The sequence below is a fragment of the Apis laboriosa genome, unplaced genomic scaffold (genome assembly GCF_014066325.1).
Source record: "Apis laboriosa isolate Shangri-la unplaced genomic scaffold, ASM1406632v1 scaffold34_cov151, whole genome shotgun sequence".
NCBI classification, from domain to species: Eukaryota; Metazoa; Arthropoda; class Insecta; order Hymenoptera; family Apidae; genus Apis; species Apis laboriosa.
In genome coordinates this window covers 7,887,730-7,903,099 of record NW_025222928.1, presented here as the reverse complement: position 1 = coordinate 7,903,099, position 15,370 = coordinate 7,887,730, and the positions used below count along the sequence as shown (strand labels likewise).

General features: G+C 25.6%; 1 protein-coding gene across 1 annotated transcript; it reads left to right on the top strand.

Moving 5' to 3' along the window:
* The first annotated feature begins 932 nt into the window (after positions 1-932).
* Positions 933-15,141, top strand: LOC122714915 (high mobility group protein DSP1-like). The gene is made up of 5 exons (XM_043936696.1): positions 933-3,286; positions 10,270-10,494; positions 12,625-12,788; positions 12,970-13,144; positions 13,252-15,141. Exons 1-5 carry the CDS (start codon positions 2,699-2,701, stop codon positions 13,360-13,362), a joined length of 1,263 nt encoding a protein of 420 aa, XP_043792631.1. The 5' UTR covers positions 933-2,698; the 3' UTR covers positions 13,363-15,141.
* Positions 15,142-15,370: the final 229 nt, after the last annotated feature.

Here is a 15,370-nt window from a genome sequence, read left to right as displayed (position 1 = left end):
CCATCTCTGTTTCACTCGCTCATGCGTCTTATTGACCCGGACCCGGTTCTCTTCTCCTCTCTCTCTCTCGATTTGCCGGGTTACCTCCAACTCACCCGCCTCTTGATTGGGGGTTGAGTGGGAAGAAAGGAAGCCCGACGTAGAAATCCTATGATATACATTTTCATTTTGTCTTGTTCACGATTTTAAAAAAAATTGGAATTCCAAAAGCTTGCGCAATTTATGTTGTTTCTTACATATTAAAAATTTCTCATGGAATTCGTTTAATAATATTTGTTGCACAGTTTGTTCCCACGATTTGTTTTCATATTTAATTAATAATAATAAATTTGATTTTTTTTCTGATAAATTAGAAATTATGGGGAATGTGTTGGCTATGAAGTATAAGTTTATAGAATATATATTAGAAATTATTCCATATATAACATTACATTTTATGTGCTGTTTGAAGTTTAATATATGTACTTTACATTGTTAAAATATTTACATTGTAACCATACTTTTCAAAATAACATTTAAAGTAATGAGGAAATTTAAATAATGAAGAATTTACGTTGAAAAATTTATTTACTATTATATTTATTATTATTACGTTTTATAAAAATATGATTTATCGTTAGAATTATTTACTATATTTTATTTTAAGAAGTCAATTGAAAAAGTATATTTAAATTCTAATTATTAATAAGATATCATAAATTAATAAGATATTTAAATTTTTTCAATAAATTTTAGAAAAAAATAAAATTAAGAGAAGAAATGTTTAAGTTGAAATGTATTTATTAATTAATAATGCTTTCATAATGATTCGTTATTACATTTATACATTTAATATAAACATTTCATGCTTCTAAATGAGATGTATACAAACAAAGTAATTTTATTCAGTTAAAGAGAATTATAAAAGATTTTTTTACATCTTGTTTTTATTCAAATTTTTAAAAGTCCTTCTATATCGACTGAGAAGTGACATGAAGGAAGAATTCTTCGGTCGGTAAAGCCGACTTGACACGCAGGAAAAAGGGTGCGCGAAAAGCAGGAAGTACCAATGTGGAGCAAATTCCAGTGACCGTAGCAGTGTAACGAAACTAAGAAGGGTAAAAAAAGGCGCGAGAAGAAAGAGCGCACGGCGACAAGTCAGAGTTGGTGTGTCTTCCTCTCCCTTTCGCTCTCTTTCTCTGCCTAAAAGTTGACCTCGAGTTTCAAGGGTAGAGAAGGGTTTGCAGTCGTTTGCCCCTCTACCTTACCGGGGACTACGAGCCATGGCTCTCGAATTCTCTACGAACGGAAGAGAGAAAGCGACGTTGCCTTGATGTCAGTAGTGGTAGACTCCCGCCATCCCCACCATGGTTGAAATGTAGTTCGATTGGTCGGTGTACTCGGGTTTTCCTTTGTGAGCGGGCGGGTGAAAGCGTGGCTTGGCAACACTGCATGAGTTCGCCGGCGTCCGCTGGAAGGAAGGCTAAGCTCGTGCGCGTGGAAAAAAGATAGAGAAATGTGGAGAAAGAGACAAACAGACAAGTAGTGAGTGAGACTTCGGATCGGAGTGGAAGGGGAGTAGATTGGAGAAAGAGAAAGAGAGAATATACAAGCGTCCATCCAGCCCGTCCTCGCCAGGTTCGCCCTCTGTGTGTGCGGCATCGCGTGTAGAGTCGGTGGCGAGAGAAGCAATCCGCGCGTAAGCTTCTCCATGTGAAAAAGCTATTACGCGTTCTACTACCACTGTGCAATTGCTAGCGTCGGTGTGTATATACACGTAAAAGAAGCATTGCGTCTCTACGCGAGCGTGGTGTCGCATAGAGCGTAATTAGCACCGTGTGTATGAGCAAGTAAAGAAGAGACGTCACGTTTTCAAGGAAGAAAAGGGCAATATACATATTTTTTACGTAACGGAAATGATAGTGTAGTCATAAATGAATGATGATATATATTTATACTTAACACTTATCGGTGTCTACGAAAAGAAACATTGTGTCTCTCGAATGAAAGGTTCCATGAGTATTTAGGGGAGGGAAGAAAAGAGAAAGAGAACGGAGAGCAGAGACAGAGAAAGAGGGAGAAAAAGAGAGACGGATAGACGCACTGTATCTGTCGATGGTGGGGAGACAGAGGGAAAAAGAAAGAGCTAGAAGGGGAGAGAGAGCGCCCTCCCCTACCCACCCGCCCGCTCTCCTCCTCTACCCGCCATACCTACTCACGGAGCTAACGAACGGTTGAGCGTAGCGTCGAGTAGACCGCATCCCAAGTATAACGTACGTATTCACGAGGACCTCCTCTATACATCGTGGAAAAAGCGTGTATGAAGCCGCCTGTGCTACCAGGAGTACTAGTAGTGATCGTGTAGTGCGCCGGCTGGACAAGAGAAACGTGGTGTGACAGTGAGAGCACGGTAGCGCGTGCGGTGCGTGTCGCGATACACGACGGTCACAAACAGGACTCCATACGAATGTGAGGGTGCGTGTACGTATGTGTATGTCTGTGGACACCTTCTCGTAAGAGCAAGCGAGCGAGTGCGTGCGCGCGCGCGCAGCGTTCGCGTGCGTATGTGTGCATGTTCTGTATGAGGGAGACAGAGGAGCGTATGTGTGGTGCGTGAGTGCGTGTCGTGTAATTTCTTCGTGCATCCTTCTTTTCCTTGTTGGTGGTACCGCTTGGTAAACGAGGCCGAAGTGACAGACAGAGCATCCGCGTGTACGATATGTCGGAACACCACCGCGTTGCCGGTGGCTGGGGCACAGCGAGCCCAGGAAGCCGCGAGGATGCCTCCGGTGGTACCGCCTGGTGGCCTTCGGGTTTAAACACTGTATCAGCCGAACAACAACAGCAACAACAGCAGCAACAGCAACAACAACAAAATTTACATCAACATCTGATGAATCAACAACAGCAGCAATTAACGCAACAGCAGCAAGCACAGCAACAGCATCATCAGGATATCGTTAGGAGTACCGCTGCGGCTACCCAGCAGCTTTTCTCCTACAAGATGGCCTCCAGCTTTCAGAACCCAGCCACCACGGGCACACAGTCGAATCCCGTCTCGACATCTACGCCGGTTGGCTCCTGCATGAGGGGAGGCTATGATTATAGATTAGGAACGGGGCCCGGAACAGGCGGAGGTGTACCTGGTACACCTTCCGCACCACCGCCTGGCGTACAGTGGTGGTACCCAGGTGGAGTTATGGACGCCGGACAGAACAACCTGCATCAGCAATTGCAGGGCCAACAACAGCAGCAGCACCTCTCGCCCATTACCACACAAACGTCCACGCCCCCCGTTATGTCCCCGGTATGTTGCGACCACGATCGACCCCCTTTATGCTTCCTTTTTTTCTCATTATTGCCTGCTTTTCAATTTTATATTCTTAATTTATTATCCTATGTATTATATATATTTATATATATTTTTCGCTTATTTCTATTTGCGCGGGATTCTTTTATGCACCTGAAAGAAAAACGCCTGATTCCTATCAAATCTCTTGCATTGCTTTTTAACCAATAGGTTTAATATCTATGATTCTAACTTATTAAAATATGTTGTGGTTTCTTTTATAACGTTGCATCTTTGTTGTATTTCGTTCTTCGATTATTTTTTTTCTTTGGTAGATAAAATGAAAAATATTAATAATTAAAATATTAGCAATTTAAGTATTTAAAATATATAAAATTTTGGAATTTTTCTGGAATTTTATCTTAACATACGATATATATAGGTTAATTAATTATAGTAAGTTTTAATTTTACTATCTTTTTATTTATTTTGGGAAATTGATTAATCAATTTCGACTAGTTGGGCAAGCATCAGTATTTTATTTTTTTTTTTAATTGAAAAGAAAGAAGTGAAATAGCGAGTATAATTACAGTAATTGTGATAACACGTGACTGAACTTCAATTTCTCCTTAAGTATAAGTAATATTTTCATAAAGACATGCTTTAATATAATTCTAAGAATTTTGAAGTCTTGTTATTCTTTGTTCGGCTATAATAGTTTATGTGATCATCATTGTAGTCATACTTTGACTCAAATAATGTTTTGAATCATTATGCTTTTAACTATGTTATCGAGTTATTTACTTTGTTATTGTTATTAAGAAAAAAAAATTGTGAAGAATAATGCAAAGAATAATAAAATTATTTAATTTATTTTTAAATTATTAATAATCAGAAAAGTGAAAATGATGCACTTAATAATATTTAATTGAAATTTATAAAAATAAGTATTTGGTAACTATTATTACCAAATATTTATTTTTATAAATTTCAATTTTTTTGTAGCTTTATTAAATTCTAATACATCATTACTTTGACACAAAGATGTTAGTTTTAGATCTATACTTAGAAGAGAATGATAATTAAGTTAATCATTAATACTTGATTCGATTTGTGTTCAAAAAGTCTTAATAACCGTTTCTATCGTGCTTACTTTCGTACTATCGTCTGCGTTTCATCCTGACTCGCGTCTCTTGCCCCACCGACCGTTGTCCGCTATTGATTCCGGGTTTCGTGCGGCCTTCTTCGTACGTACGTTCGTAGCGGCTCTTGCCATGCCGGTTTCCTTCTTTTTTCGATTCCTTTGATTGAAATATTTTAGACATTCATGATTGGAAATAGAAATTCTAATTAATTATTGTTTTCAAATCATTTTATATTCTAAATTTGTAGAGGAACTTCGAAATTTTTAAATAATCTTTTCTTCATTTTATTCAGTTTTTTTTATTAAATATAATCGATTATTTTTTTATAAAATAATATTTTTTTATTAATACATGTCGATGAAAAACGAAAAATTTTTGTTTTTCTTTTCAGAAGAATGAAAATTCAATATTTGATATTTTTTTATTAATATTTGTTATCGATAGTTAAAAAGAAAAAAAATTTTAATTCATAACTATATCTTTTTAATGCAGAGATACCATTTTTTAATTAGTTGATTTGATTAACACCAAATTTCAAAAATCTTATTTTTCAGATTGCGAAACTTTTTCTATGATTTTCTTTTTATTCGTATATTTGTTATTAATAAGCAAATAATTTCGAATAATATTTTCGAATTTTCGAATCGTATTTTCGAATTATATATTTTCGATATATTTCTATTCGAATTGATTTTTTGCATTCATATTTAAAGTTCATATTTCAATTCGTTTTATTTATTTATATATATTTATAACGGAAAAAAGGAATTTTAAATGAATATTTACTTCTTTTATTAAAAATTAAACAATTTAAATTTTTCATAAACGAAAATATATTTTTTTTAATCTTTTCTATATTTCTTTTTATTTGAAAATATAAGAAAAAGAAAAAATAATTCTACTTTTGAATAATTTTGAAGTTAGAATTTATTTGATGTATATTATTTTTTTTAAATTTCTGTTTTATTGAATTTTATTGCAATTATTTAAATATATTTTTTATATAAATATTTTAAGATTTAAAGAAAAAATGAAGGATATTTGATATCACAATTCTTCTTTGACAATTTAAGATTTATTTCAATCTTAACAAATTTGAAATTGGATTTATATATCTTAGAATTTTGAAATAGTTTTATTTACTTGTTTTATTTACTTAAATTAATATTTTAATATATAATTATGTAAAATAAAAAACATTATTGTTTATCTTATATGTTATTGTAAATACACAATATATTTTTTTTTAATTTTTCGATCATTTTTAGTTATTTTTACTCGATATTCTATGATTCGTTCAATCATTATCTCTACCAATTTTAATAATTTTCACTTTATGTTCTAATCTAATCAAAGATAAAATACGTGTGTTTAGTACAATTTAATATTTATATTGCGTATCTTTTAATCGCAAAATTAATGATTAGTTAGTTTATAAATTATTTAAAAATTAAAGCAAAAAAAAAAGAAAAACATTAGATTGTTTCGAATCGTAACTTTTCTTTGTGTACACCTTTTTAGCCATAGAACTATTGTACAAGAGTAGAAATAGATGTCAATATATATGTTATCACATAAAAAGAAAACATAGTCTTATAATAAATTGAAATTTGTGAAAATATTAATAAGTAATTGATATTATTTTATTAAATATGTATGCGATGCATTAGAATCAGATTTTTATTATTATATTCAAGGTAAATTTATAATATATTAATATATTGTCAATGTTCTATTTGAACATTTTATTTATAAAACCTAGAAGAAAAACCATATTAAAATTTATTATATGAATTATTTTATTAATCTTAATATTGAAGAAATATTGTTAAGAATATCTTGCTTCAAAAATTTTCAGGTTTTTCAATATTCCAATAAAAAGTAATCAATATTGTGAAGCATGAAAACGTATTTGGAGCAAAATTAAAAGCGGAGCTCGAATGAAAGTTAAGATTAAAGTGTCTGTATCTATCAAGCGAAGAGAAAGTCAGAAAGTTGTCCGAAAATTTAAGATTATTGCGATATAGAAGTAAACGGAAGAAATAAATTTTTTCTTCGGAACAAAATGTTAAATATCATTATTAAAGAAAATCTCTTTTATTTTTCTTTTCGAATCAAAATTGAAATATGCATATGTTCAAACAAATGGATATTTTTGAGAAATATTTTTGAGAAATATTTTATTTCTTACAATACTAATTTTATTAAGATATTAAAATATTATTTATTTTGATAAGAATTTAAAAAAATATAGTTAAAATATATATTTTATAAATATTATTGGAGTTTTAGAAATTTTGAAATTTTTTTTAAATTTATAATCTAAGAATTTTTCATAATTCATTTCGTTGAATTCTGCAGAAATTTCAAGAGTTAACATTTTATAGGTTATACTGAATATATATGTATTTTGATATTGGAGAATAACGGATCAATTTTATATTATATATAAAATATTTAAAAAAATATTAATTATATGTTTTAATATGAATTATAATAAGAATTATAATAAAAATTTTAGTTCGAATTCCAATTTGATTTAAAAACCAAAAATTTTTGTATAAAGTGTAAAGTAAAATGTGATTAAATAGAATATATCAATATAATTAGAAACGATACTAGCATTTATTTAAAGATAAAAAGATATTTCTAATTTTTAAAATTATTTATGAATATAGTTTTTTAAATTTCTATTTTTAAAATATTCAATTAAAATTAATTGTTGATATATATTAATATATTTTAATTAAAATAAAAAAAGTAATATAAATTTTTGAATTTTAAATCAAATTAAATTAATATCAATGAGAGAAATTATATATTTATATTATTTGATAAATTGTGATTAATTTTCATATTTCTTATTTATTTTAAATGAAAATTTATTCTTTAACTGAATTTTTATATCGTTATATTATCACTAAAAAATAAAATAAAAAATAATTTACTACATATTAGTTGCTGAATTATGTTAAACATTTATTTTATATAAAAAGAACATTTTATTTTATATAAAACTATTCGAATAAATGTTATATTTTAATTTCTTAGATATTTTTAGAATAGTTAATTTTAATTTTATATTCCAAAAAAAATTAAAACTGCACTTTAAAATTTTTTAGAATATTTCTAAAATTAATTTTTTTTATTTTTTTATTAAAATTCTTATGAAAATTATATATATTCTCTGATCTTTTCTTTTTCTTTAATATATTCGAGTACTTATTTCGTCGATTCGAAGATATTATATTGATTCTGATTAATAGTTTATTGATTGACTATTGCAGATATAATTTACACAATAAAAAATTATTTAAAATACTAATTAATCACATAATTTTAAACTGAAAAAATGTTTCAGTGATTTAAATTAAAAATGAATTTTTATTATTAAGTAAATTATTAAGTAAATAGTATTTTATAAATAAAAAAAATTTAATTATTTTTTAGTTAGTTGTTAATTAATTTTACTTAGTTTTTTTTGGTTTCTTTTATTTGATATTTTATGTGATTTTCTTTATTTATGAATATAGAAAATATATAAAATTAAAAATTTATGTGTATATATATATATATATACATAAATTTCTTTAACCATTAAAATTAAGAAATTAAAATAAAGAAATGTAAATAAATACATAAAGATAAATTATTTTTAACTATTGATTGAAATTAAAATTAAAATAAGAAAAAGATTTTAAAATAAATAATAGATAATAGATAAAATAAAATAATAAATAATAATGTAAAAAAAATAAAAATGTCCTATTTTAAAGATATAGAAATAAAAAATTTCAAGATATCGAAAATAAACTTTTTCATTACAATTTTAATATTTCGATATATTTTGTTTATTTCTGTTTATATTCAAATCATCTGAAGTATTTTTTTCTATAATTTATATCAATTAGATTCGATGATTGAACTAAACTCTAATATTAAACAGATGGGATAGGTATCAATTTCTATTTGACCGTACGGGTAAATGTTTGTTAAATATATATATAGTAACATGCAATCTAAAAGTAATTTTAGTTGATGCCGAAAACACGATCTCATTTAATGAAGTTTATACATCAATGTTCATTACGAATATTAACAATGTTCGCAAATTTTAACTTTTTTATACTCTTTCATTCGTTTCGAAAATTTTTTCATGATACGTTCTCTTTATTTTTTACTACATATTAGCTGCTGAATTATAAATTATCTTTTTTTAATTACAATTAATATTACAATTATTGACTTAGTACATCTTCATATCATGTGATAAAGTTAATTAATAAAATAAAATTAATAAAATAAAATATTATTTTATAATATTATTATAAAATATTATTAAATTGTACATATATAAATTATTTTCATTTATTTATTCTTTTTTTTGTTTTTAATTATTTATTTTTATTTTGTATGAATTTGAATGAGATTTATGTAACTTATCACAATAATTATTTTTCATAATTATTAATAATATATTTATACACACTTTTTAGAAAAATTTTTTATATTATTTATTATATAAAATTATATTATTTATAAGTTATTGTTAGTATTATAAGTTATTTATAAGTACAAATTGTGTAGTTTTAAAATATTTTAAAAAAGAAAAAGATTTTATTTTTTTTTCAATAAATATGTTACATCAAATATATTTTTAAAGAATTCTATTTAAATATATAAAATGAGAATGTTACAAGTTCTTATATTTAATGTTAAATTTTTTTTTATTTAGAATTAAAAATCGCAGTTTAAATTTATTTAGAATTAAAAATCGCAGTTTAAAATAATTTTGAAATAATAACATAGTGTTGTTAATAATAGTATACTTCTATTTTGTTTAGTTTGATAATAATTGTTTAATTATTTACTGAAAACATATCTATAATAAATATATTCTTATCATATAATTATATGATATGTGAATAATTTAAAATATTAACTTTGAACAAAATATTGTTTTGATAAATATTTGCTATCTATATATAAAATGTAGTAAATATTATTTTTGATAAAAAAAAAGTAACAGATGTGTATTAGTAATATAATATTTATAATAAATTTGTATCTAAGATTTATCTAGAACAATTTGATAAATTATAAACTTATACGAAAGGATTTTATTTTTTTAGAATAGAATCTTAACTACCTAGCTTCTAGAATTATAACGTAGCTGCACGCAATATATTATGCGCCTAGTATTATTTTAGTCTATACGAAGCAATATGCTTTATATACAGAGAAGAAATTTGACTAGAAATAAATTATTTTATCTTTCAGAATTCAAATATTAGAAATAGAGTAATCATTGATAATATAGTGCACGTTACAATAGTAATGGGTTAAACTAACATAAATCATATATGTAGATGCGCCTTTGTACGAACTAATTATTCGATATTTTAAAAAATACATTTCCTCGAAAATACGATTTTACAAATGACTTTTAATCTCTATTTAGGAATTTAACAATTTATATATATACATATATGTATATATATGTGAAGTTAAAAATAATTAAAAATTATAATATATATAATTATATTAAAATATAAAATAAAAAATAAAAAGAAAGAAAATTATGGAAATATATAAAACTTTAAAATATAACATTTTGAATTAATATATCACTTTTACAATGATGAATTAATATTTTTGCAAAAGAAAGAAAAAAAAACAAAGAAAAAAAATTTTTTAATCTTTTCGTTTTACATTCAATGTAAAACATAAGTAAATGTTCCTCTTTTTTTTATTCCTTTTTTTTTCTTGTTTTTAGAAAATATCTTTTAAACAAGGGACATTGATTGTTACATTGTAAATGTTTAATAATTATATCCTTTGATTATTTCATTACAGCACCAGATACAACAGTTATCGCAGCAAAATAATCTTCAGCAAAATAACGCTCAGAGTTTACAACAGCGAGACAATATGCCGAGAGGAAAAGATTCAAAGCCAAGGGGACGGATGACTGCATATGCGTTCTTCGTACAAACGTGTCGACAGGAACATAAAAAGAAACACCCCGAGGAAAAGATTGTCTTTCGGGAATTTTCTAAAAAGTGTGCAATGAGGTGGAAGGTAAGGAATATTATATTTTTTTATAATTTGCTGTTTAATTTAATTGAAGAATTATCCGATTAATTGATTTTTATCAACTTTTAAAGTATGAATATTTAATTACATTAAATATTAATTAAATATTAATTAATTAAAGATATCAAATTAGTCACAGTAATTCTTAACTTATTTTTCAATTATTTATTAATTTTTTTCTTTTTTTTAATCTCAAATATTTTTAATATATATTTTTAATAATTTATATTATATTATATTTATATTTAATAATATATATTTTTAATAATTATCATTATAATAACATTACATATATACATAACATTATCATTATAAATAAATAATCATAATGTTAAAAAAAATTAATGATAGATTATAGATTGTAAAGATGTAATCTTAAACAAAAAAAATGAGATTTTAAAAAATTTCAATTAAATTAAAATATATATTTCTGATAAGATAATTCTTTGCATAGTCGTTTAAAATATAAGTAATTTTTATTATAATTAGTTTGTTAAACATGTTTCAGGAAATAATAATAGTTTCTGGTGTTGTTCGCCGGAGTAAAAGTGTAACTAATTTAAGTAGTAATTTACAGTTAACTGACCTCATCTGGAGTTATTATGCGTTGATTTCTTTGAAGATAACTTATCCGTATCTTTTCATATAGTATAAGACAAACTTTTAACAGAATCATTTCGAATACAAGATTTTGTATATTTGAAAAACGAAATTATTTACAATTATTGAAAAATATTTTAATTAATGAGAAAAAAGAGAAGAGGAAAATATTTTATATAAGAATAAAATTAAATGCTAGTTTTTTTTATAAAAATGCAATGATGAACTTGAATGTTTATTTTAATAAATAGAATTCTTATTTAATCGATATATAGTACTAAAATATAATTTTTATAGAATATTATATATGATTATAAAACTTGCGTTCAATACATGCGTGAATCTTACCTAAATTCTAGTTAGAAAACTAGTTTTGACATGATCTGATCAAGAACATTCGGATTAACGGTTAATCATATACCTATGATTTTATCATGAGTAAGATTAAAACTAAGACCGGTTTACAACTCGTTGTTTCTTAGATTTTGTCTCTTATATATAACAAACATTATGTCAAAAAGCTAATAGTGTGTTATTCACATGTATGTTCTTTAGTCTTCCAAATTCTTTGTTCGATATTTTTCTTTTTATAAATAAAAATAGTAATAATAATAATACATTAAAATTTAATATAAATTTTTATTAATAATTATTCAATAATAAACAAATAATAAAATTATTCAATAATAAATAAATAATAAAATTATTAATTTTTATTAAATTTTTTAAAAATTTAAAAATGATTAAAAATATTAAAATATATTGATTCGAATTGATTTATTTTATTTAAAAATAATTTTTCATAATAATTATGATTATTAACTAATTGTTGATAAAAATTTATAAAAACGCATGTATAGATATATATTGCAAAATTTATAGTAAAAAAAGAAACGTATTTTTTATTCATAAATTCCACAAATATGAAAAGTCATTTTGAACAGGTATTTTTATAACATCTAATTATTCTACCTTTTGAAAAGAGAGTAGTACTTTCTGTACTTCATTCTTTTAAACTACAGACCAGATGGTATATATCAAAATTAAAGATATACACTTTTATTATTTTATTAAAATGATTATATCAATTGTAAAATTTAAAAATATATAATATAATTTTCTAATTATATCTGATTATAATATATCATATATAATTATAATAATATAATGAAAAAAGAATTTTATTTGATAATTTTTATTAAATATTTTTTAAATAATAATTTATGATAAATATAAATAAAAAAAAAGATCATATTTAAAAAATTTAGTATATATGTCATATTTTATTAATGTTTTTTATATATAAAGTTAATTATGATATTATATATTATTACATATATATATAATATATGATGTATTTACAATTTTCAAAATATTGAATGAATAGATTTATAGATCAATATTTATACTGCTATAAATATAATTACTTTATATATATATATTTTGAAATCAAAAGAAAATATTTTTATATTTATAACATATATTTATAATTAAATATCTACTATATGTTTATAGACTATGTCAGATAAAGAAAAGAAACGTTTTCATGAAATGGCAGAAAAAGATAAAAAAAGATATGATGCAGAGATGCAAAATTATACACCACCAAAAGGAGAAAGTAAAGGCAGAGGCAAAAAGCGCAAACACATCAAAGATCATAATGCTCCTAAAAGATCACTGTAAGTAAATATTTAAATATAATTTCTTTTTCTTAATAATATTATATAAATTAAATATATGTAATATATTTTTTTGTATATATATATTTAATTATTTTTAATTATTTTTAAAAATGTAATTTAATAAATAAATATATTTAAAAATGTAATTTAAAAAATCATACTATATTTTATCTTATAGATCTGCATTTTTCTGGTTCTGTAATGATGAACGTGGAAAAGTAAAAATGCTAAATCCTGAATTTGGTGTAGGTGATATTGCTAAGGAACTTGGTAAAAAGTGGTCAGATGCAGATCCTGAAACCAAATCTAAATATGAGGCTATGGCGGAAAAGGATAAGGCTCGATATGAAAGAGTATATATAATATATTTGATTTATTTTTTTATTAATAATATATTTTCAAATTATTCATTTGAAAATATTTATTTTAAAACATTTATTTATAAATATGTTGTATTTAGGAAATGACTGCGTACAAAAAGAAAATGAAAGATGGTGCACCTGTAGTAGGAGTTCCAGCAAATACTGTAAAAAGTGACAGTGAAGAAGAGTATAAAGAAGATGATGAATAGCGGATGCACGACAAAATTTCATCTATCACCCCGTGTCCTTGATCCTGAAAGCATACCTCACCTACTGTACGTACCATTGATCTTAGCGTGAGCGTACTTACACCACTAGGAAAACAAATAACTAATCACCAGTCCCTGATTATTTACAATAATAATTAAATACCCGCGATTATAATAATTATTTTAAAATTGTATGTATGACAGATGTGAGAGAAGATCGTATGAATGATATTTGTATTTTAACATATTGATAGTAACATGTAAAATGGCGTAGGATAGCAGAATGAAAAGATATGGTGCCCACTTTCTATCAGGTGGAAGGCGCAGGGGCTCAATCATTGTTGACATTGTGTCCAAACTATGTTAAAAATTGACTTAGTTATAAGGATACGGCGGCTCCATAGTTGGGCGGTATCATTCGTTCATGGCGAAAACAGTTCGATTTTATCAGTTCAGTTCATTCGCTGCCAGTGTAAGAAGACTTATTGTATATCCTTGTACAGAAGATTTCTTTAAATCAAATATGTCGCAGGTGGGGCATGGGGCTGCTTTGTATGAATGTAATTGATTTAACTATGTGTCGTATAGTTGTAAGTATTAGGATAAGTATATATTTTATGCAACTTCGATTCTACATCTGCGTCAATATGTGATAGTTTCAACAAACAATGTATTCTAAACCATGAGATTGAGCCTTATAGCTTATAAGTAATTGAAATCGAAACAAAATATCTAATTCACAACTTTATGAAATCAAAATTGGGACGATAACCCAGCCATGGAGCAGTGGTATTGTAAAGTACTATTGTAAAAGATATAAAGTGTGAATAACTTCTATTCGCAAGAAAGTGGAGCATAAAAATAATTCAATTTATTTTATATAATTGATGAAAAACTTTGCTTTTATGTTATCTTAGTCATATAATTTCAATTTTTTTATAATCATATGAAATAATGAATTTTTGTTCTTATCGAAATTAATGACAGTCGTTAAAGACAAACTAAAATAGAATTTTGAGTTTTAACAAATTGAAGTAGTCCCTGCCCTTACCATCGTCATTCTCCCTCTCATATTCATTTTCCAATAAAATAAATACGTTAAAAATCCTTTCAGAATCGTGTGATTCCGTTCATCATTTAAGAAAGTAAGAAATAAGGCGTGTCTTGTATTGCCTCGAGTCATCTGGTGTACAGCAGGCTGTATTATAATAAATTATTGTGGTTTCTTGTAATATTAACATTCCTAGATCCTAGTATGTACAGAACTTAATCATTGAGATTAGAGTCAACTGTGTAAAAAGCATACCAAAAAAAAAAAAAACAGGCTAAATAATGCAAATATAAATTTCGTGGCCAAGATTGGTATGCAAAATGAATATACAAGAGGCTTCTTTACAGTCAGACTGACTTGCACCTTGATTTGGCTCAGCAGTACTACTTTTTGACATAAAAGCTTTTCATCTCCCCTGGCACATTGTCATATAATGGATAATTATGTGATTATATAAGAACCTGTTCTAGAGGGAGCTAGAGGACGAATACTGTAAAATATGAAATTGTAATATTTTAATACTGATTTGCAGATGTGCATAATTTTAACATAGCTGGTTAAAATGAATTGTACTGATACAAAAATATCCATTTGATGGAGATAATTAATAAAACAGATATTGAAAATTATGGCAGAATTTTCTGTGTTATTATAGGGGAATTATAACAGTTACAAAAGAAATGTTTGTTTTGTATATCTCTTAGGATAAATAAACTTTTAAAAAAATATATGAATATGTTTCTGGTATTCTCCAAACCTGTTTCTAAGTATATGTGCATATGTATAAAATATTTGATTCTTAAAGCATTATTAAACTTAAAATATCAACATTTATATACATTTATATACATTTATATAAAAGTATATATATGTGTTATCTTTATTTGTTTATGACATAGAATATTATTTTTTACTACTTTTTACTGCTTTCTTATAATATAGAATATGTTCATTTTA

Excerpts from the sequence above, each read along its gene's own strand:
- LOC122714915 (XM_043936696.1), top strand. The coding sequence starts at position 2,699 with ATGTCGGAACACCACCGCGTTGCCGGTGGCTGGGGCACAGCGAGCCCA. Across the intron at positions 10,495-12,624 it reads AGTGTGCAATGAGGTGGAAG|ACTATGTCAGATAAAGAAAA; the intron begins GTAAGGAATATT and ends ATATGTTTATAG. Across the intron at positions 13,145-13,251 it reads ATAAGGCTCGATATGAAAGA|GAAATGACTGCGTACAAAAA; the intron begins GTATATATAATA and ends TGTTGTATTTAG.